This window comes from Beta vulgaris, chromosome 9 (assembly GCF_026745355.1).
Source record: "Beta vulgaris subsp. vulgaris cultivar EL10 chromosome 9, EL10.2, whole genome shotgun sequence".
Taxonomy (NCBI): Eukaryota; Viridiplantae; Streptophyta; class Magnoliopsida; order Caryophyllales; family Amaranthaceae; genus Beta; species Beta vulgaris.
In genome coordinates this window covers 43,053,059-43,077,861 of record NC_079210.1, presented here as the reverse complement: position 1 = coordinate 43,077,861, position 24,803 = coordinate 43,053,059, and the positions used below count along the sequence as shown (strand labels likewise).

The 24,803-nt window shown below is 36.7% G+C and overlaps 1 protein-coding gene across 1 annotated transcript; it reads right to left on the bottom strand.

Moving 5' to 3' along the window:
* Positions 1–7,347: 7,347 nt before the first annotated feature.
* On the bottom strand, positions 7,348–22,968 carry LOC104903900 (hypothetical protein). The gene is made up of 8 exons (XM_010692036.4): positions 22,535–22,968; positions 22,332–22,419; positions 21,472–21,539; positions 20,912–21,010; positions 20,583–20,639; positions 20,251–20,319; positions 8,708–8,770; positions 7,348–8,624 (listed from the first exon to the last, which is right to left on the bottom strand). The coding sequence occupies exons 1-8, from the start codon at positions 22,760–22,762 to the stop codon at positions 7,617–7,619; spliced, it is 1,680 nt and encodes a 559-aa protein (XP_010690338.2). The 5' UTR covers positions 22,763–22,968; the 3' UTR covers positions 7,348–7,616.
* Positions 22,969–24,803: the final 1,835 nt, after the last annotated feature.

Below are 24,803 nucleotides of genomic sequence, written 5' to 3'. Positions count from 1 at the left end.
CACAGACTCATCGAACACACTTGATATTTTGGAAAATGGAGAAAAAATGAATTTGATTGTGTTTTTATCCATTGACGTTGGATGTTTGAGATTCAGATGTTATCTAATTAAGTTTTTTATATGAAGATGATGATTCACTTTCTAGATGTTCAAATTGAGATGGAAAAAGACAGAATTTTTATGGTAGTGAAGACTAAGAGTTCTAAGTAAGGGTTTGTTATAGTTTGGAACTTTAATTTATTAACAAACTTTGATTTTGTTAAGATTATATATTCGGCTTCTAGATAGAAGTGAGATTCTATGCACCTCTCTTAGAATTTAAAGCCGGTAAGTTTCATACTATTTGACCCATTTTATTTATTTATTTTGGAAAGTAAAATATAGTTGCATGCACAATTCACCCTTTTTTTCATTTTTATTGTGGGTTTGTGATTAGCTCACTGACCAAGGTCAATAATACTTGTTCCAAATGAACGGTAATATATAGAAATAAAAATCAATTTATATGTGGAAATATATTACATGACATTTTATCTTTTCTTTTAGATGAACACCTAGAAATTATGAGCTCTCAAGTTTCAAATGTATGGTAATATTATTATTTTTAGTTGTGATTTGGTTGTTGTGAATAAACTGAACAAATATACTATATGACTTATAAACTTCGCAAAGATACAACTACACTAAAATGAATGGACAATAAATTTCACATAAGTTCTATATGTAATTTTAATCTTTAACCTCACATAGAGATGCCATACATTTACCAGATAAGATAGCATATTCATAGCGGATTTTAAATATTACGATGTGATATATTTTATACAATGAAAGGGGTCCCATTGTTATTATACTAAACTTTAAGACATCTCATGCTTGTTGTTACAATTAGGCTACCCTCCTTTAAGTTTTACAAACCTCATGAGCCAAGTAAAAGTTAACTTTTGTTGAGACTTTGTTATCTTTCATTATCTATTTATATATTGGCTAATCCATTTTTTAGTTGATAGTTTAATATTAGGTGTTAGTACATAAGATGTTTAGACTTTTGTGCAAGTATTAGTACATAAGATGTTTATTCTTTTGTGCAAGCTAAGTGTTAGTACATAATGTTTATTCTTTTATGCAAGCCAAGTGTTAATACATAAGATGTTTATTTTTTGTGTTATACATGAGGTGCTAATATCAATTATTATTGATTTTATTGTGGATCGTGTTTTGTATTGCTAATCACATTGTAACTCACTAATAATTATCATCGTTTTATGGGATACATCATAGTCTTTGTAATATGACGTCCCATGATTTTATAGTTTGCAATGAACTTATAATTTTGATGTTATGGATATGTGGTCAATGATCTTATAATTTGAACTTTTTTGAAAAACCTATAATACAACTTATTGTATGATTAATACGTCCCTTGATATACTTTAAGTTTAATATTATAATATGTTAAGACTTTTGTTTTTAAGTTTAAGAAGAGAGTACAACATGTTCATTTAAATAGCTGTAATACCTTAAGTAGTACCTAATATATCAACTTCTTTCTATAAATTTATTTCTTAATTAGTACCAAAATATATGATTAGTAACTAAAATACCGAATTTAGGGGATATGAATTTTTATTTAGTTTATAAAATACCGTATTTAGGGGATATGGTTTTTTTAATTAGTGCCTAAAATATCGGATTTAGGAGATATATTTTTTTTGGCAGTTTTATGATGCATAAGTGATTACTAATTAATAGCAATCCATTCCTAAAATTTAGTTGATTTACATTCCATAACAGAGAACTTTCTTAAATAACTTTCCAATTATATGCCTAAAAAAAGTTATGTATAACATAAATATTTAGAGACAAATACACGTGGCAAAAAATTGTAAAAGATATTACAAAGGATTGACACATAAGCAAATTCAATTTGCTCTTGACACATAAGCAAATCCTTATTGCTTTATAGTATTATATAGATACGAAATGGCGCAAAATACATGTTACACTTTTTTCCTTCCTCGAAATGAAAAGTTTTATGCTGCAAAATTATCAAATTACCCTTACTTATAACAATTAACCAAAATTAAACCTACTTAATTTAACCTCATTATATACTAATCTAAATTAATTAAACCTGCTCTCTCTCTTCCACCTCCCCTCCCACACCCACCCCAGCAGCCCAACCCCTTCCCCCCACCTCGCAACTGCCCCTTTCCCGTCCACGCAAACCCCCTACACCACCCCCACCGACGAAACCCCCCACCACCACCACCCACCCACGAAACCCCCCTCCACCAACCCCAACCCATAGCCCCCCACTCCATTGAATCCCAATGACACCGCAAAACCACCACAATCTCTAACAACGACGCCGCAAAACCACCACAACCTCCAACAACGACGTTGCAAAGGGGTGGCGGAGGGGGTTGCGGGCTGGGGTGGTGGGAGGGAAGTTTGCGTGGGTGGGGGTGCTGGGGGTTGTGTGGTTGGGGTGGGGGAAGGGGGCTGCTGCGGTGGGGGGAGGGGGACTACGGGGTTGTGGGAAGGGGTTGGGCTGCTGGGGTGGGTGGAGGAGAGGTGGTCCCACTCCCTTTAATCCCCCACTCTTACTTTGCTTAATCTTCAATTAAAATTTTGCTTAGGTAATCGTGTTTTTCAAAAGTGTAACATGTAAAAAGACGGAGGAAGTATCTAAAACCATTGGACAATGATAAATCTTTTTAAAGAGCTCTTCATTCATTATTTCACAATGTAATGGTCTCCATGTAATCAATGAAACTCAATCCTTTGTGTCATGTGTCACCAACTAATTGGCTAGAGTAATGGACAACTACTTCCAATTTTTCCTAAATGGTATCTCCTCTAAAATACACTTTTCAAAGTGTCACCGTGAAGATACATTCAAGACAAACTCAAAATCCCATATGGGGTAAGAGGTAGATGTCCACTTTCTCTCTCCTCGGATAACTAGTTGGAGATTGTACATGCTCTAAAGAAGTGAACTTGGATAAACATTTTATTTGACGGGTTGCTTAACCTGTTTTGATATTGATGAGCGAACAAGAGTAGTTTAAGTACTTGTTTCGGTTTTTATTAGTTTACCTGCTCTTTGAGCATAAAGTTTAAGGATAAACAATCACAGGTACTTCATCTGCTCCCTTTTAATTGCAATACTTTCAGTTTTGACAGTATTCCCAATCACTCATATAACCATGTAGGGATCTTGTTGGATTTGTCTGAATGTGTACTTTTTTAATATCTAATTTTGATATTTTTTACCAAAACATAACTAAAACATATTAATAATGTAAATTATGCATTGGTAAGCGTGAAACTACAGGTGTAGCAATTAGATAGAGCGAGGGAATTATATGGGTCATAGTAGGGAAGATAAAGAATTAATTTATTGCATATTGTATCGAAATTAATGTTATGGGCCAAGAGTAGTAAAGTAAAAAAGGAAAGATAAAAATATGAAATTGATAGGACCTTTCCAAAAACCGGAAAAAAAGCGATAAGCTCATAAATGGCAATTCAAAAGAAAAAATAGGTAAACTAATAAAAATTGAAGGGAAGTAGTAAATAGTAGAGTTGCTTGGTTGACAAATATCATAACAACTTTACCTACTGTGAGATAAGGAATTGACTTGTACACTCGAAGAAAAAAGTTAAAATACCTTTATTTTTCGGTTAATTAAATATATCTACTAATGATTGATAGTTGTAATTTAATTATTTTTGTAACTTGTATCATAACTAATTATTAATTAATGATCAATAGTTGTAATTTAATTATTTTCGTGGAGACTACATTGTCAACCTCACTCACTGCTTGCTCGTGTATACAAGGCACGCTATTTCCCCCACGCGAGTTTATGGGACATGCAATTGGGGTCGCTGCTCAGCTATGCTTGGCAGAGCATTTTGGGGGCTCGCAAGGTGTTGGAGAAAGGTGTAAGGTGGAGGTTTGGAGATTGAAAGTTCGTCAAAATCTGGAGTGATAGATGGATAAGCGGTGAGGGGTCAGAACGAGTCATAACTCCTATGCATGGTCTTGCTGCAGACGTGTGTGTGGCTTGTCTCATTGATGAAGCTAGGGGATGCTGGAGGGAGGATGTGCTTAGGGAGATTTTCTTTGATGTTGATGTGGTCAGGATTAAGAATATATATCCACCTAAGAAAGCGTTCTCATGAGGATGTTTTGTGCTGGATAGGAAGTGTTGATGGAATCTTTCAAGTTAAAGATGCGTACCGTTTGGCAAGAGATGAAGATAATACTGCATCAAGTTCAACAGGGTATGACCCCCTGTGGAAGCACATATGGAGTTTGAATCTTCCCCCCAAAGCCAACAACTTTCTTTGGCGAGCAGGGATATCTTACCTCTTAACCAGAATTTGAAGAACAAGAGAGTTTTAAATGATACTTAATGCATTCGTTGTGGCGAGGAGGAGAATGCTTTACATGTTTTAAGGCATTGTGAATGGGCGTGGAAGTGTTGGAGCCTCAATGGGGTTGAATGGAGGTGTGATGTAGCTGCTAACCTCAAGGAATGACTCGCTTGGGTTTTTGAATCTTTTCCACGAGAGAAACAAGAAGTGTTCGCTACACGAGTATGGCAAATATGGAGATGTCGCAACAGTTTAATCTTCCAACAATAAGGTTACTCACCAAACTTGCTTGCTTCCGAGCTCGGGATCTCCTCACTAATTTCCGGAAGTTTAACATGAAAAAAGGGTCGAGGGAAGCTCGGGAGAAAGTCACTTGGTCTCCACCTACAGCTGGAACAATCAAAATCAATGTTGATGTTGTGTTGCTGGCTAATTCAGGTGGAGTAGGTTTGGGGCTGCTTGTGAGAAATGAAAGGGGAGAAGTATCTCATGTCGTGGCTCGAACTGTACTCTATAATTCGACTGTGGAGCATGCTGCAATTCTCTGGGCTGTAGAAGTGCCGAAGGAAAAGACTTATGTCAGAGTGGAAGTGGAAAGTGATGCCCAAATAATCATTCGTGCGATTCAGAATTCCTGTCAAAGGCGAGGAGATGTTCAAACTTTGGTGGAAGATGTGTGCCATATGCAATCTGGTTTGATAGCATAAAGTTTGTGTATGGGGGCTGACTAAGTTCCATCCCGGTCTAACTAGACCAATAAGTATCGTCATGGTCAGCATGCTTATTATAAAACCGTTGACTTCTTCATACCGGTTTCACTAAGATACCAGACGGTATCCCTCATTGGGCCATTCCCCAAGGGTCTGGGCTTGATCCAGTTTCTATCTACTTGCGCCTACGAGCCTAAAGATAAAACCTCAATAAAGGATAAAAGTATATCCCAAAGGGATATACCTGTGAATAAATATTCCAATAGGTGCAGAGTCCTACTTGAACAAGGACTCTCATGGGCCCCTTATAAATACCCCGTTGACGTGAGTCATAAGGTACGTTCAAAAACACAGTCATACTCTACTTGAGAGCTACCGGTTTACCCATTACTGACTTAGGCATCGGAGGGGTGTATGTTCCTCGGATCAACCCCCGAGGTTAGCTTACGTGTTCTCTTTTGCAGGAAATCAAACCGGCTTATATACAAAGGACATACTGGTTCACACCTTACTACTTATTCCATACCGGAACAGTTTTCATTTTGTTTTCGTGAATGTAACGAAGTAGCTCACTACACCTGCTAAATAGGTTGCATCTAGTTTCTGTGATGAGGTTTTGCTAGATGGAGGTCCCTCTTGGATCTCCAACTTAGTTGTATCGGACTCTTCGAACTTCGTTTCTCATTAATATAGCCTACCTTTCATTCCCAAAAAAAAAGGTCTTATGGTCGGGAGAACTACCTAAAACTTATTAACATTAATTGAATTTTTATACCAAATATTTTCTACAATATCCAACTTGGGAGATTTTTACGAGGTTAAATAAGTTTTAGCAAAAAAAAATGTGCGAAAATACCTTAATATTATATTGGGCTCTATTTATAGGGGAATAAAAAATTGAGTCGTTGCTAATTAGAAAATTATTAATTAAATATGAGTGTTATTTATTAAATACATTCAGAAAATGTTGAAGAATTATGTCCGTTGATATCAATGAATCATGACCTTTGGCTGACACATGTCTGGACGTACCCAATCTCCTTGCGCCAATTGTCAATTCCCTTCCCCTTTAACAATCTCTCTCCTTCCATTTTTTTTTCTTTATTCTTCTTTTTTAATTATTTTTAGATTCTATCTCCTCATAAACCCCTTGGGGTCCAACCATTGACAAATGAAAGCACTCTAAGAGTTTTAAAGCAAATATAACTATTGCTTCCGAATTTGTGGTTGTTAATTTTTCTATTACTTCTCTCTTTCACCTCGCTTATGTAAGTTATATTCAATGTATACTTTGCCTCTCTTTTTTCTTACTCCCAATGTTGACCTTCAAATTTACTCATCGCATTCTCTATTTTACAATTTACCATACTCCGTTCTAATAATACTTTCTTTTTCATCTCTCTTTCGCACATCAGGACCTCTTGATGAACTACTCCTTTTTCTTTGATTTTCACTACCCACTAGTATTGCTCCAAGCCCTAGAGCCTTAAGTTGTCTTTCTCTTTATTTATTAGTTGCAACATTTGTTTTTTGAAAATCTCCAATGCACGATTTTGGCCATAAATTAATCTACTTATACATAAGTGAAAATAATCATAGGCGGCTAGGGCCATGTGCAGGGTGATTACAAATATAAAGAGATTAATTTCTATTTGGTGATTTCCTTCTTCTTCTCCTATTTTCCAAAAAGCCCCATTTATAACTCTTCCGTCTCTAGTCTTTTCTTTTCACCAAAAAATGTAATATTTATAATTTATTTTAACACAGGGCCCCTAATTTTATGAGACGGCCCTGAAAATAATGAAAGTTTATAATCACACATCTAATAAGATCTCACATGCTTCGTCAATGACATAATCAAAAACTATTTTGCATTATTAGGACCTTAATAATAAATAAGCAAGATTTCTTTTGGCTACCCTTTATGGGTTGACACTTGATACAATACTTGCATGTTCGATTGTAGCTAATATTCGAAAGAGCAATTACGTTCGAATTTCATCAACCTTGAAGACTCACTTCATATTGAACAGATTTTGCTTGAATGACCATAACCATGTCTCCATCAATTTTACAGACCTCATTTTGTCGCACAGCGTATAGTACCAACATGAGATACAAGGAGTAAGAACTAATGTATATCAAAGATGCAACAAATCTACATTGTTCTTACTACCAATAAGATGTGCAAACCAAGAGCTTTTATACCCTTAGAATCACATTCGATTCATGCAACACCACTATAATCCGTGTGAATTGACATCAATGACTTACCAATCTCTGCAGAAAGAACAACAATATTTCTGCAGCTGCATAGAGCATAAACAACAGTATTGTTACAACTTACAAACCCTGAAATAGAACCATCTTAACCATCTCAATAAGGGATTTGTTTATTCCGCAGGGAAAATTTAAGAATACAAAATATCAAATAATAATCCCACCATGACTTCAACACAAATTAGGATGACAATAATTTTTAACCGGTGTATACCTCCCTGGCACATAATCTAAGCTCTATTTACTGAATATTCCCCATTTCTTATCAGCAGACTCTGATTTCCGAGGACCATCATCAAATTTTGTTGTAGGCGGGTGTAAATTATCAGTAACCACACCTGGACCACGACTTATTGAGCCATCAGAAGGGCAGGCACTATTGGTATTGTTAGCATTTACCTTTATACTGCTAAAAACACCAAAACCATTTGACTTGGACGCAAGACTACCATCATTGATAGGTGGCTGACGGTGTACGATAGAGCCCGAGAAGTTAACATTAGGTTGACTTGATTGATCTTGAATCTCACCAAAATGTCGAGGAATCTCATCTCGAGGAAGAGGGACATTCCTGGGTGGATTATGTTCACCTTCACTTGGACTTTGGCCTTTAGGTGGAGGAACAGTAAGGTGAGGTTGATGTTGAGGTTGGCGTTGGGGATGGGTCCCGTTGTTAGGAAATCTCATAGAATTCCTCATAACAGAAGCATTTTTTGCTGCACTTCTGGCATACCTATTTTCAGTTTCTTGTGGGACTTGTCTTGCATTTGGACCAGTAAAGCTGGGGTCTCTAGGAATAGAGGATCTTGAAGCATTATTATATTCTGTAGAAGCTGCTCCTTCCCTGTCAAACCTCATTTGCTTATCATGAAAGCTGGTACTCCCCTTCACATTGTGGCTAAGATCAAACACTTTATCAAAGTTTTGGGGTGCACTAGAAGCCGAAGTGACTGACCATGTAGATTCTTCTTCACCTTGCAAGGGCGCTTCTTCATCACTGTCCATGCCAGATACCGCACTATCTGCTCCTTCAAAATATTCAGGACTGTCACTACAGGCAGCAGCAACATTGTGAACTGCAGGGCTAGCAGCAGCGGCATTAAAGATCTCCGGGCTAGCAGCAATTTTATCCTTAGCTTTGCCGCCACCTTTCTTTGTCGTACCATATTTAATATGCCTGACTATTAAATATGCCTGCCTTCTTTCTGTCTTTGGCCCAAATTCCACAAATGCAACATCTTCTATCTGTATGGCATCAGCAGACTTGAGAAAAAAGTGTGAAGGAGAGGAGCGAAAGTTTTTAAATCTAGAAAGTACAAGGTCTATACCAAAGCAAATAGTTGAGATATCATTCCACTTAAATCATCATCTTCAGAACCAGTAGCGGCACACTGGATTGCAATCAAAGAGAATGAACCAATTAGCGACGGAGAAAAGAATGCGGTCAAGTGATCCACAGATAGAAGCTGCAGGAAAAAATGGTTCTACAAGCAAGAATCCAAAAACAAGCACTTTTCACTTTCATGCGTTAACATAAGTAGAGAATATCCCAGGACTTCTAATGAGTAATTTAACACTCTTGGGCAAATCTCCAAGATATTCCAAGCAAGGGGGAAACTCGACGGCCCCCGGGGGGGGGGGGGGGGGGGGGGGTTGAAAGTCAGTAATTCAAATTCATTCTTCCTAAATCATGTAAATTTGCTGCACCACACTGCATTTGAAATTTGCAACACAGGACTTCTTAATTCTGCTAAGTTTGGGTTCACTTTTGTCTTCTCTTTGTTATTTAACTTCAAATTTGTTTTGCAAATCTTAAGCCATGATTGGCACATTGTTTATCATAACTAGCTTACATTATCTTGAACCATGATTCTTACAGCTTTGCACGGGGGAGATGATATATCGAGAAATTATTGACCATTTTGCTGATATTACTAGCTTAACCAATAAGCATGGTTCACTAGGGACATTTCTATCAAGTGAATGGGTGCATAATCAAATATACGATTTTGCCAAGTGACCATGGACTGTCAAATAAAAGTCTGATATGATACAATTCACATCAACAGAAGATTTGTAATTCACATTTGTGGCAATAAGTTTGAGATATGCAAGTAATTATGCATTTTCTCAATCGAGGTATTATCCCCTTACTGATGATGCGTGCATGGACGACTCCACCAAACTATCTTTACTGTTTTCTTAGGTTGTTGCATGGTTTTACTTTAGGAAAGTTTCCTTAAAATATGAGTTTCACTACTTCAGTGAATTTTCCATACAATTGGTGCACAAATGCTTGGCCAATACTACCTTGAGATGAACTTGTGACTCTCCTGAGACGTTATGAATTGGTTCACTGTCGTTCTCAGGCACCCTAGACTCTGAATATATTGAATTATCATCTCCCATAGTTTGGGAGACTGATCAATTCTAGAACCTTCTCTATTCCTTCGAGAACGTGTACTCAGCAATTAGGATCAAAAACAACTATAATGACTATTTTTAAAGAAAAGCTACTTCAAAAATAAAAATTAACAAGGAAATTTATGAATCTTTTTCCTCCCACTGTGGTCGCTAAATAATATGTTGGGGCAAATTCAGTTGGATGACTTTGCAAACAAGTTAATGCATACCCAATAATTAGATACTAAACGTCACGAGAGTCTTAGTCCCTGGGGTTACCAGTTTTAATTTGATAAAACCTTGCTAATGTAAGCTGAATATTCCCACTTATGTCACAAACTTCTAGAAAGATTCTATAACACGCATAAAGATAAACCAAACTGGACAATTAAAGGACAAACATGAAGATGAATACCTCCATGAATTTCGACTAAAATTGGAGATTGAACAAACTTGATAACTTAATACATGCTCTAATTCTAGGCTAGAGGCTAACTATAACCCCAGAAGGGGTTGGCTAATCTAGGTAAAGCTACGCTAGAAAAAAGTAAATTGCACGTTTGTTGTGTGTTGTGTTTGTTGTCTTGTTCAGATGTTCCTTCTTCTACTTATACTACGGAGATGTGTAAAACTTCCTTGCTTCTTGGAGGGAAGTGATTTGAATCATTACAACTGTCGTTTTATGGCGCCATGATGATCACATCCCATTACCCCCGTTCTTACATGCTTTGTAATCAGGTTAACTTCCAGCCACGTCATCATCTTTAGCGTTGCTTGACTTTCAACCACCATCTCTCGATTACTATTGAGAGTTCGACTTTCTTTTATGGATCGCTGATTGTTGACTATTTATTGTGGGCTTCATTATATGATTGGGCCTATACATTTACGTGATCATTAAACCCTTTGGGGCTTAATTTAATAAATGCTAGCCAATCCATAAAAATTGTAGTAACAAATTGGCCCCCTGATTTGTGAGGTGATGTACTCAAAACCCACAAATTATTAGCAGAGAGTTATGCTCAATGGCCGTACCCAATTTGTTTTAAAAGCATTCTAGAAGTTCCTTCCTCCATAATTCTAAGATAATCGACAAATTTTTCTTTAGGATGGCTGAATTTAATGAAAAAGAATAATCTATCATGTATTCCTTCCTTTTTCCTTCTAGCCATCGTGAAATCCATTAGAAAAGTTTGTCTAGAGCATGATCCTAAAGGATAATTTCGACATATAATAGGGATCTAGACCTGGGACCATGAGATTATGCCATACTTGGCATGTACATATGTATTGTACTATATCTCTTGAAGATGATCCATGTGCTATTCGCGAGATCTTTATACTCTTTGCATTGCCTTTAACAAAGAGCCTTTTTAGATATCTCCAAGGCATATCTGGTTGCTAGAGTTCCTCCGTGATGGCTTTACCCCAAGATTTACACACCAATAAGGAAGTAATTTGATCATTTATGTCAAGTTTTGGAAATATCCATGCTTGAATCAAATCTAAATCTGACCTTATTTGAAAGGCCTTAATTTATTTATGTATCTTGGATCCTTTTGTATTATAGGATGTTTACCAAAATACTTATTAATCATAGTATTCCACTAAATAGATTGTTCTCTTATGAATTTATTCTTATCTCCAGACATAATATCCAATGCTTTATGATGGTTTAAACATTTGGAGGGATAAGGTTTATATGTTGGAGTTATTGGACGAAACATAAATAAACGAGTAAAATCCATCACTGACCTTCAGATATGTTGTTTCCTGATCTTCACATACGTTGTTTCCTTATACATATTTACTGATGAAAATCTCAACTTTTATCCACTTATTTTCTTAACCGCTTAATTAGAAGGCTGATTTTTAGAGAAAAATAAGCATCAAAGGACACGTAATAATTTGTTTAAATGCCATAAAATATGATTATTTTATTAATCATTTCCTATTACATTTGAAAAATTACTTTTAGAAGCAATTTCGCAAATACCAACATTCATCTATTTGAAGATAAACATTATAACTTTAATCAAACGTTCTAATAGGAATCTTTTGGAGATGATCCCGACAAACAAGTCCTACCATGGCATGATCGTCTTCATTCTCGATGTCATATCCCGCTGCATATCTTATGACAGCAAAATAATAGCCTTCTCCAGGAACATAATTAAATCTCCCCTTAAAGATCATCCTGTGATAAGTGTTATCCCGGGCATATCTTCTATTTAGGAGGGCGAGATACGTCAGGGGGAAGAAATTTTCTCAGGCCCATAGCTCCCATAATTGGCATAGACACTTAAAGTGTACTATTCTTCCCTCTAGTTCGTCTTAGTCTGGTTCCATCCTTATAACCTTGACTGAGGTTTGGGTACATATTAGAACCAAGCTTTTAGCATAGCCCCAAGTAAGAGTTTGAGGTCTTGGAAAATTGAAGGCATTAGAAACTAATGGTAATCTAATAAACTTAGAAACTAAAATTCCTAAGTCTAGGCTATACTAAGGCTTTTGAGATGGTGGCTTGTAAGCGTCTAAGTCAGCCTCAGAATCGCTGGCCCCATTCCCCTTTTAGCCCGGGACTTGCTGCCACTTCCATGGACCCTCCTCCTCTTTGCAGGAGGCTGGTCATCTTCTTCATCCTCCCATTGGTGGGCAGGAGGAAGGACTTCTTCTTCTTCTTCCTCATCATCACCCTCATCCCCATCAGAATTGTCTGATGGAGGACAAGAGGAGCCTCCGAAGGCGTCCTCCTCTGATGAAAAAGGTTGCCCCTTTCATCTTCTAAGGAGGAATCCTATTGTTCCTCCTCCTCTCACTCCTCAATTAAGATTTGAGGAGGGAGAGAGACTGGCTCTTGAGGCCATGGTTGGTTGATTTCGGGATAGTTAACCTCATATGAGGAGGAGAAATCAGGAGCACACGAAGATGAGTGGGAATCCATTTAGAGTTTTGAGAGAAAGAGGAAAAGTTTGGGAGATGAGACGGAAACAGTTGCAAGATGATCAGGGATTGGGTTGTGACTTGTATCATTACATCATTCGCTTTTATAAGGAAAATATCTCTTGAAAACCTGATAACTTTAGAGTTGCGCCTCTTTGATTAAGAAATGGGCCTTAACTAAACGCTTAAAGGTTTGGGCTTCCTAGTCAGTTATTAATTCAACATGTACTTATGTGTAACCTTTTATCCGAATTCTTAAAACTTGGCGTTAAACTGATCCATTAAAAGATGACCCAACACTAAAAGGACTTGCTTTTCGCACGTGTTATACTTTTTTTTTTTTGTTTTCTCCATTAATATCCTTTTTTAGAATGAAAAACTTAATTTTCACAAACTCACATACATCAATTGAATTTTTAAAATTCACCATGTCTGAAATAGCAAAGACTCACCACGAAGATGAAATTAGCAAGGCACGCCACAAAGGCCCTTTCCATGCACTCCGCAGCTGCTCGCCAATTATGTACCGCCATAAGGGTGAATCTCATTCATTATAAACCCCAAATGTTCTGGTATTTGAAGAAGCATTCAAAAGCTCCTGATAAGTCTTTGGAGGAGAAAACGGCTACCATTGGACTTGGATTTCCATTTAAACTAGGGAAACAACGTCATCAACATATTCTGGAGCAGTGCTACATCGTTTTAGATTATGGCAAACCCAAGAGTATTCATTTTCACTGTTTATCCAGTAAACCCTTGAAGGGATGGATTTCAGGAGTAGATGCAAGGGAATGGTTTTGCGTATGCAACCTTTTAATGAGAAATGGACCAAGACCAAGATACTCCCCTTCTTGAGGCTAGCTTCTTATGAAACTATTCATTTTGATAAAGCTCTCTCTACTGCCTTATTGGCTTGTTGGGATCCCGCCATCAATTGCTTCTTGTTTAAATGGGGGCCAATAACTATAACTTTAGTTGATATTGCAATGCTTTTATCACTGGAACTTCTCCCATAGATAAGTATTGGATTGACCTTCCAATCTTCCATCATGTGAAAAAATACAATGAATTCTATAGTCAATGCTTATCCGTTTTTCGCCAAACTGCAAGTCTTCTGCCAATGCTAGCAAGTGTGGCTTTCAAAGGTTCGTTGATTTCTTCACCGGCAAGAATTCAAGTAAAACAGTAACTCCCTAAGGAAGAAGTATTATTCCTTACTTTTACCTTTTCACGACTGATGATGTCAAAGGCTAAAGGTATTATAATAGTATGGCTATCTCTAGCTGTTAACATCTCCAACACTTCTGAGGAAGTTACTTTAGCTCCTATTTTATTATGATAACTTTAGAAATGCCTCTTTAGAAGTCGGGAGTCCTTCAAAAGTTTTGGCATTCCTACCTCTGATTCTCCTATTTTCTCCACCGATAAGGGATTTGGACCCTTGTGGCTCTTGACTTGCTGGGGTTATGTCTATTTCTCAAGTTTATTAATACTTAAACCTCATCCTACTTTTGAAGCTGCTAAAGGAAAAAATGGAGAAGACCTTTCTTTTGATTCACTCTTCTTCCTTTCCAAGCTTGAAGATTGTAGTCTGTAGATGTTATGGTGAAGTTAGCTTCAATCTTATTTCTTCATATGCAGTTTGGCATCCCAACCTGTTATTCTCACATTTCTTAGTGTTCTATCGCCACCTTGGTACCTCACATATTTTCCCAAGTAAAGAACCTCACTATGTTACAAAAGAACCCTCCTGGCGCCTTTATGCAGCATGGATGCAATCTTTAGACATTCACTCTGGCTCTATAACAAGTGGACATTTCTTAATAGGAGCCGAGCCTGAGTACTTTGGCTTTGAAGCCTATAATCCATAACTAGTAGCTAGACAGTTTGGATTATATCAGATGTTGGCCATACCCTATTTTCTGACACGTAATGATCCCTGAACATCAAGAGTTAAGACTACTTCTCAAATCCTCTTAACTAGGAAACTTCAAGGAACTAAAGCACGTATACACATCCCTCTATATTCCTTTGACATGAAGTTTTATCCTATTCTTAAATTTAACCCATTGTGCATAATTATTATGCATTCGAGGTCTGGCCACAAAAAGTCTAAAGCTCTTAATGATCCTTCTTTACAAAAGCCAACACCTCTTATTTCTGGACAATCTTCTAATTGTAACTTTTCTGAAACTTTCCTTATAAAAGGGAATGATGTACTAATACATGTCACAACCCATCTCCTGATCATCTTGCAACTGTTTCCCTCTCATTTCCCAAAATTTTCCTGTCTCTCTCTCAAAACACTAAATGGATTCCACTCATCTTCTTCTGCTCCTGATTTCTCCTCTTTAGAGGAGGTTAACTCTCCCGAAATCAACAACCATGGCTCAAGAGCCGGTCCCTCTCCCTCCTCAAATATTAATTGAGGAGTCAGAGGAGGAGGAGGAAGAGGAGGAACAACAGGAATCCTCCTCAGAAGATGAAAGGGGCAACCCCTTTTCATCAAAGGAGGACGCCTCTGGAGACTCCTCATCTTCTCCATTAGACAATTCTGATTGGGATGAGGGTGATGATGAGGAAGAAGAAATCCCTCCTCCTGCCCACCAGTGGGAAGAGGAAGAAGATGAAGATGAAAAAGATGAAAAAGAAGAAATCCCTCCTCCGTGGAATTGACAACAAGTGCCAGGACAAAGGGGACTATGGGACCAGGGGACTATGGGACCAGGGGACTATGGGCCAGGGGACTATGGGGGACTATGGGACCAGGGGACTATGGGACCAGGGGACTATGGGACCAGGGGACTATGGGACCAGGGGACTATGGGACCAGGGGACTATGGGACCAGGGGACTATGTAAGATGCTTACAAGCCACTATCTCGAAAGCCTTTGTATAGCCTAGATATAGGAATTTTAGTTTCTAAGTTTATTAAATTGAAGATTCTTAAAAATTTTAATTTAATTTAGGTTGTATTTTCTTTTTATTTTTAATGAAATGTAAAAAATATTTTCCCCATCTCTTGCGCATATTATTTATTTATTGCAATTTCAGTTTTTATCTGCATTATTTACTTATTTATGCGATCTATATTTGTGTAATCAAATTATTAGATTTAATAAAATAAGTCCATAAAAAACCATCACATCAAATAATATATGACAAAATTAATTCCCATTAAAGAGATATACCAAATGACTCTTAGAAAACCAAAACTGAAATCTGTTTAACTTGGAACATGATTACTTCTAAAAGTAATGATGAGGGTTCCACTTATACATGTCATTATTATCAATGGTTTAACTCTAAAAAATGTACAAATACAAATTAAGCATTAAGGGATATCTAGTGGATGATCCATGTTTACCCACTTTACCCACTAAAGGCAAAAATTGGGGATATAGGAAAACTAATCAAAATTAAGATAGTTGGACTATTTAATTAAATATATTTATAAGAGAAAATATGACACTTGGTTATCCCTTATAAATAGCAATAACTATTTTATCAATGTATTATAAATATATCGTCAAGTAGTTAAGATTAATTCACTATTTAAATCCTTTTTTTCACACAAAAGTTCTTCATTCCGAAAAACAATGGCCAATCTTCAAGTTGATGCTATCCCTAACTTTCCCAGAGAATGTTGGAGGCATAGATTTAACATGGACATTGTTAAGGAGGATTGGAAAGAATTTAAAGAGGTTGAAACTAAAAGATGGCAGATTAAGGTTCTCAAATACTTTGGGGGAGGATCCAAAGATCCAACCAAAAGATGTAGAGAAAAAAGAGTCTAGCGCCACATATATAGAATGTGACATAGATTTCCTAACTGTTAATCTTTGGCCCCTATTGGGAAAGAATGATCTGCTCAATCTTATGGTAGTATGCAAGGCTTGGGGAGAAAATACTATTAAGCAGATTTTTCCTCCAAATTTAGCCTATATGTACCATGGGTCATTTATCTCTGAGGACAGCCTACGTGTGTTCATAAGGAAGTATCGAGTGGTTCAATTGGAGAACACCAGCTCTAAAAGTTGATCCAATACAAGTGCACTTGTCGCTTGTGGCAAGAGCATATGGTGGATACGGGCTTCCCTATGTCTTTGAATGAAGAATACTCAGATTATGATGATCCAAATGTGGGTGAAGATGAAGAACCACAAATCATCATTAGCTTTGCCCATCTTAGGGCAAGTTAGAGTATTAAGATAAATGTTGGACATTAGTTTATTCAGTCTACTAAGCTTAGTTTATCAACAATTTTGTTCAATGTTCATAGTTTTCTTAGTTGCTATGTAACTATTGTTAGATAATCAATAAAGTATGCTTTTAATTCATGTTAAATCTTATTTATTTTAAGATGGATTTTTCCTAATACGTACCAAATTACGTATTTACATTCATAATATTCAAGCATTAAACCGAAAAGTTTAAACAGTATGATGAATTGAAAAATTGAAATCTAGGCTCTAATAACTATAACATGAAGTCATCATGAGGTCTACCAACAAATTGATCATGTTTTTTTTTCTGAACTTCTTGAAAAGTGATCCAAACACTTAGTGGTTAATCCTAGGAGTTATTACGAAAATGACCATTATAGGAAAACCGGCTATTTCAAGAAGTTTGTGTTTAGAGATCTTATTCATCATTTTATCTCAACCTTACAGAATTAGAAAAAGTCTTTCCAATTATCCTCCTCTCATCTTACAAAACTTTAAAAAAATAGAGTTCAACAATCACGAGAATGTAGTAGACGATCTTGATGAAGACTGTTTTAATCACCACCCAGCCTTGGATATTATCCAAGAGGACAAAGAGGCTTTCATAACAACAAACACTCAACAATGGAGTGAACACATGGCTAGGATCTTTCGAGATGATCCAACTACGGAGCCAGAAGATCCAACGCTAGTGGAGTAAAGCGCTAACAAAGTTGGCGCTAACATGGACATACTGGTCGCCTTTATTTGGCCAAGACTATTAGAAAGTTCACAAGATGAACTGCTTTTAGTCTGTAAGAAATGGGAGAAGGAGGTCGCTAATGCCTTTACTTGGGTTATGCTAAAAGCTTGGTTCTAATATGTACCCAAACCTTAGTCAAGGTTATAAGGATGGAACCAAACCAAGACGAACTAGAGGGAAAAATAGTACACTTTAAGTGTCTATGCCAATTATGGGAGCTATGGGCCTCAGAAAATCCCTTCCCCTAGATGTATCTCGCCCTCCTAAATACAGGTATGTGGCGTGCAAAGGGGTGTCCTTGGAGCGTGTGGTTTTGTGCATTTAAGGAAAGATTTGCACATCTTTCCTTAAAGCTTGTGTTTCCTTAAGTTCTAGCTAGATGCTAGGCTTGAACTAAGGGACAGGTATGTGGCGTGCAAAGGGGTGTCCTTGGCGCGTGTGGTTTTGTGCATTTAAGGAAAGATTTGCACATCTTTCCTTAAAGCTTGTGTTTCCTTAAGTTCTAGCTAGATTCTAGGCTTGAACTAAGGGGCAACTTTCCTTAAATACTTCTAGTTGGCCTTGTGTTTGTGTAAGCTTGGGGAGCAAGGTTTTCTTACCTCTCCTATAAATAAAACCACACGCCTAGTCCTTAGGGGCTATATGTGATTTGAGTGTAACCTATTCCTTGTGAATTAAAGTTTTCGAAGTGAATCCAAAGTCTTAGCAGTGAATGCAAACCCTTAGTTGATTTTCAACTTGGATTAGTTGAACTTCTTCAAACCCTAGTTGTTGTTAATCCTAGGTTAGGAATTAATAACTCCATATCCAGTGTTACTAATCAGTTTAAAGTGTTTTAAAACTTATCAAATTCGAACTACACCATCAAAAACACTAAAAGAATCCACCTTTAATTCGAGAGACTTAAAATAGCCTTCAAAAATCATATCAATTACTTTCATAAGTTCATGGACCAATACCTAGATAAAGGAGAGGGATATTATTGTTTAGTGTAGTTAAAACACAAGGATGAGATTAAGTGCGAGATGGGCGATGATTTTAATCTCCGGCGCGAATGGTGGAGGTGGTCTTGGTCGATGTGGATGTGTGGTAGTAGGCAAAGTGGTTGGTGGGTGCTCTACAACCCCAAGTGTAATCAAGAGCAATAGCAACAACATTAAAAATTCAACAACATCAACAATTCAACAACAACAACAAGAACAAGATTTATCTCCGAGTGTCGTCCACATGAATCCTCTGTCTCCATTTACTCCTCCAAACTTAATTTCTTCTTATTGTTTCTAACGCCCTCTACCTTGTTCATCTTTGATCTCTGTAGACTTCTCCGGAAATATTCAGTATCCCGAGTCCCGACCTTCGACTACCCAAACCGACGCATTTCCAAACCACCAAAAGAAGTTCTCACTGGTCTTTATCATCAATGTTTGCAACGGCAACCCTCATTCAAATACTTCTTTCCAAATTCTCTCTTAATATGTTCCCACTCCCCACACATCCATCTCGACAAGCGCAACCCTGTCTCTTTCTTGGAATGATCCTTCTAAATGCCCACCAATATAATAAAATCAAATCAAAAAATCAAATTAATTTGTCTCTAAATTTGACCTCACATACTTTTGCAAAACTTATATGATTGAAGAGGAGATTAATTTGAGAAAATGTCATGCTATTAGTGTTAGTTATGGAAGCTCAATAGTCCAACATGGTTAGTAGAAGCTCAATAGTCCAACATGGTTAGTAGATCCCAAAGACACGTTATGGGTTTTGGGAGTGTTAGAGGAAAAATTATAGACGAATTGGAAAGCATATGTTTGCCCACAAGGTATAACCCGCGATAGCCGGGTGGAACCCTCGCCGGCGGGATTTTTCGATTTCTTTTCTCTTTCGGCTTATTTTTTCTAAGTCTTGTTATTTTATGTTTCTTTATGGATTATTTAATAGATAGATAATTGTATTAGGAAGATAAATAACTAGTTTCTAAAGTCTAGTTAGATTAGATCTTGTTAAATGCTAATTATACGAATTTCATCCTCTACATAAAGGGGGGATTGGAATCATTATTTTGTATGCTCATCATATACGAGGAAAGACTACAAAGATGCTAAGGTTTCTAGTTAGAGTTCTTGAAAAATATTGTAATTCACGGGATTTATGAGTGTGGGGTTTTACCAATATTCGAGGATTAGTGAAACGATTCGTCGGTTTTTCATCTACTTGCCAAGGATGAGACTTCCGCGTTAAATATGTGTGTCATTGCTTTAATTTTTGCTCCTTAGAAATGTTTATATTGTTTACTTGCTACTATGCTTCCATATAAGTCCTATACAATTAATCTCCAACACCCATCCCTAAAACACGCACACGCCAAAAAAAAAAAAGGTATCCTTTGATTTTATAGTTCCCTCTGAGTATTTCAGAAGTATCCCATATAATTCAGCATGTATTTTGGACAATGAAGGGGAAGTTTGGGGGAGGGGAGAGGATGATGAGACAGCTGCAGTACTTACCAACTACTACTTGCTCAAACAGACGCACAGTAAATTACAGTAAGAATTACCTTTACTCGGTACCCACGATCCATCAATCTCTTAATTGTGTCTGCTTTCATATTAAGATCCTTTTGTTCCTGCAGCAAGGAGATCAAGAAGCTGGTTATGAATACGGAAATATACAAGATCCTATGTAGATTAATACTCTACACAGCTAAACACAATAAACACGTATCTCAAATAATAAATGCAAGTTACTTCTACTGCAGTATATATTTGAATCTAGTCATGTTCAGCATATTCTAGTGCTGAAATAATCTTTAGAAACTAAATTCACAGCATTTGTAGATAGCTTGCTTTGGCAGATATAGCTTTTCTTGATGCATTGGCAATAACTTACAGTCTTTGCAGAGAAACGGACTTCTTTGCATTCTCCTCTTCTTACACTCTCAGCAGACTGCAAAATAAAACAAACACAAATGAATAAGACAAGATTCATTACTAAAAAATGTTCCTGAAATATTCAATGCAATATGCAATACCAGCGTTTCTTATAATTAAAATTTTAATACTAAAGAGGACTAGGGGAGTCATCAAAAATTAGGACGAAAGTTTCGGGGGAAAAAACCAAAAAAAAGTAAACTTTCCAATTAGCCTTCTGAAGCAACTCTATACTAATACATACAAGCAATAAAGAAGAGGAGCAGTATAACAAGAACAAACTTCCACCTTTATCTTAGCGCGCTCTTTGTCTTTAACTTTTTTCTTGTACTTTTCTCGATTATAATCATAGATTTTGCAAACAGGAGGCTTTTCATTGCGATCAACCTGTAAATTCAGAGTAACATATCAGATCTCCGTAAGACCAAAAATATTTGAATATTGACAAGTAAATTAACTAAATTTTCATGACCGATCATCATCCATAATGGGGGTTTCTGGTAATAATCATAAAAGCTATGGACTTATGGCTATTAATTGTATTTCTCCCAAAAAAATTATGGGCTACGGAAAAAAGGGAGGCAAAAGCTACTCAAGCCGGATCTAAAATCTACTTTAAATGTTACTTTTCAGACAAGCGATAAGCAAAGCAGTGCACACGAATAACCAATTTTGTTTTCATTCCTGACCAAACATAACCTGAAATTATAACAATACAATTGAAAAATCAACCAAAAGAAAAAAGCTACACCAACAAATTTGCCATCAAGCATGTTACAAACATTGTGCAAAACCATATTACTTTCCATGACTTGTAAGGTAATTAAAACTATACTAGGAATATTTACCTCAACCAGATCAAGATCGAGACTCTTTGCACGTTGAAGAGCTTCAGTTCTTGAGATAACAGAATGTCCTGCAAGCAAACAGCATACACAAAACTCAACTATCACAAACTTCAACAACTACACTGCCTTCATCGGTTCTTCACTATTGGACATATAACAACTCCTACCATCCCTAAATCTTACCCTTTGGTTTATATTGCTTTTATATTTTGGTACTTCTCACTCACTTCATCCGAAAACGCACCAATAATTTAACGTAAAATTCAACAATGCATAAATAAATTACAAGTTTATTCATCATACCCCGGTGTACCAGGTACACCCAAGACTAATTTTTGCTCATTTGAAACTCTCGTTTTTTAACATTTTGCTCACTTGGATTATTTCAAATGAGCAAAAACTAGCCTCGGGTATACCATGTTGGCATACTCAAGGTACACCCAGGTGTATAATACAAATTTTCAATAAATTACTACCAAAAAAAAACCTGAAAATTTAAAATTATCAGTACAAGGCGGTACAAATAGGTTAGGGCAATTGGCAAGCAAGGTAGAAATGGAAACTTGACAACCCTGCAATTTTTCTTTTAGTAAAGAAAAAATCGTCCCACAAGAACTAACATACTCTAGAGACAACTTTTTTCCCTTTCATAACATCTAACAATTTTAATATCAACATAGATAATTCGATTTCTGACACACGAAAAGACAAAAGTACATTAGTATCGCGAGTTCGAAACCTTACTATCACTAACATAGCAAAAGAATTCATCTACATATGACCTGAAAGTTGAAATATCAACAAAAATCACACAATGCAGAAAGCATATAACACCTTCAAATAATAAATCAAATACATACCTTCATCAGTGACAAGTCTTATAAATTCGGCTTTAATCTCATCATTAAGCCGCAGTCTGCTGATAGGTACCTTTACCTCCTTCTTAATCTGATAACATGAAAAAAATTCAATTAACATAACTTACTATACCTTAATTCAAATTTCGCATTATAAATTGAAATTATTTCATGAAAACTAACCGAAATTGAATCACGGAAATAACCTGAACTGGAGCAGCAAAAAACCGAACCCTAATGTTGAATAATTGTTCCCGCCGTTGAAAAATAGCTTGAATTTTCGGAGTATTTGTGAGAAAATAATGCTCTGATAATCTTGGAGATGTTGTTTGATTCACGAATCGAGGTGTGGGAATCTGGAAGTAATATCTTTTGAATTGGTGGATCAAATTGTTCGGTTTTACCTCTTTGATTCGATGAAATAATGGCGTCATTTTTTTTTTTGAAGTTGAATGATCGAAAAATGGAGTAATTTAGAAGGAAATTTGAAACATTTGACGGTTTATTCAGATAGTTTGTGAACGAGTTCTTGTTGGAAGATGAGGAAAGCTTCTGGAGCTCGCAGTTTACAGGGTTAAACTGATTGACAGTATGTGTTGAATGGTCGAATGAGTGGGGGGGAGAATATGGATTTCAATTCGAGCCCTAAAACTATACTCCGTCTATTTAAAAAGAGAAACTGAGAAGTGGTTGAAAAATTAAAAAGATGAAGATATATTTTTTAAGTGGATTACAACATTATAAATTGAATTATATGGGTAGAAAAAGATGAAAAATATATAGGATAAGTTACAAAAACAAGCAGATAAGCAACTGCGTGTCGATTAAAAAGAAACGGATCAAGAAGAAAAGTGTGTAGACTAAAAGAATCCATCCCAACTTGAAAGACTAGTGGAGAACAGTCCCAACTTAAAAGATAAAAGTTTGTGTTGTTGTTCACTAAAACATTTGGTCATAAGACCTGCCAACTGAAGAAAAAATCTGACATGAAAAACATTTAGGAAATTAGATGTAATGTATCACTAACATAGTGACAGTCAATCTTTAAATATTTGGTTCTCTCATGAAAGATGGGATTGTGAGCCAAATAGATTGTTGACTTAGTATCACAAAAAAAAAAAAAAAAAATAGGAGTAGGAATTTGAAAACCCATATCATTAAGGACTCCTTCAAGCCACACAATCTCACTGGCAGTTTGTGACATACACCTATGTTTTGCCTCTGTAGATGACTTGGAAACAATTTTATGTTTTTGTTTTCCAAGAAATAAGAGATTTCTCTAAGAAAACACAATAGTGTGTTAAAGATCTTGCATTGAAAGCATAATTACCCCAGTCAAAATCATAAAAAACATTGAGTTTGATTTCATAATCTACTGAATAAAAGATCCCCAAGTTAATAGCTCTTGTAAGATATTTGATAGCATGTATGGCTGCTTGTAAATGTGGTCTTCTTTTGGTTGAGTCATGAATAACTTAATTGTTGTACTGAATATGATTTATCTAGTTGAGTCAAATTCAAGTATAACGGTTTTCCTATGATGCTTCTGTAAAGCGCGGGATCCTGAAGTAGCTCAACTTCATCTGTAGAGAGCTTGACTCCCTTAGGAAAAGGACACTTGCTTTGTGGGTTTGCAAGTTTCAGTGTCTATGCTCTTTGATATATGAAGGACGAATGCCTTTGATTAATCATGATCCTTGCTCCTTACTTGCCACTTATATACCAAGGAAATATTTCATCACTAGTGGAATAATTGTTACTTGCGGCGATTTCTAAGTGGACTATTGTTGCAGACTTCACGCCATCGCAACTCAAGGTGCAACAATAGGTAAAATCTATTATTGCAATTCTAGAACCGCAACAATATGTTTGAATTATTGTTGCGGTTGTTGCCCACCTCACCCCCCAAAACACCCTCTCTTCCTTTCCACCACGTCCTCCGCCGCCGAAACTCCCCCTGCCTTGCAACCACCTCCCTACACCTTGAAACCACCTTCCTCGCCCCCCCCCCCCAAAACCTCTCCCTTGCCTGCCACTCCCGCCACCACCCTCTCCCTTGCCTGTCATTCCCTCCCCCGCTCTTGAAACCACAATCCCTGTCTGCACTCCTCTCATACCCTCAATAAATGAACACCGCAATAGTAGAAATGCATAGCAGCAACAAGCGCAACCCCAAGACGTAAAATTGGAGCTCGAACGCGTAGAAGCCCCAGGATTCAACTTCCGTATTGGAGCAACAGAAGCTCGAATTATCTGCAAATCGAAGGTTCAATGAAAATTTTCGATAATATAAAAAACAACCTAAAACAACATGCATGAGGGTGGGTTGTTTCGAGGTGGCAGGGGAGTGGGTTAGGTGACATGGGAGAGGGAAAAGGAGGAGGATGGCAAGGATGGGGGAGGGGAGGAAGGAGAGGGAAAGAGGAGGAAGAAAGATAAGAAAATTAAGACAGTTGAAAAAAAACTTTTTTTAAC

What these genes read in the sequence shown, in the direction of transcription:
- LOC104903900 (XM_010692036.4), bottom strand. Translation starts at nt 22,762, where the DNA reads ATGACGCCATTATTTCATCGAATCAAAGAGGTAAAACCGAACAATTTG. An exon ending in TTTTTGCTGCTCCAGTTCAG is followed by an intron (nt 22,420 to 22,534) that starts GTTATTTCCGTG and finishes TCATGTTATCAG; the next exon opens with ATTAAGAAGGAGGTAAAGGT. An exon ending in ATCGTGGGTACCGAGTAAAG is followed by an intron (nt 8,771 to 20,250) that starts GTAATTCTTACT and finishes ATTGCAATCCAG; the next exon opens with TGTGCCGCTACTGGTTCTGA.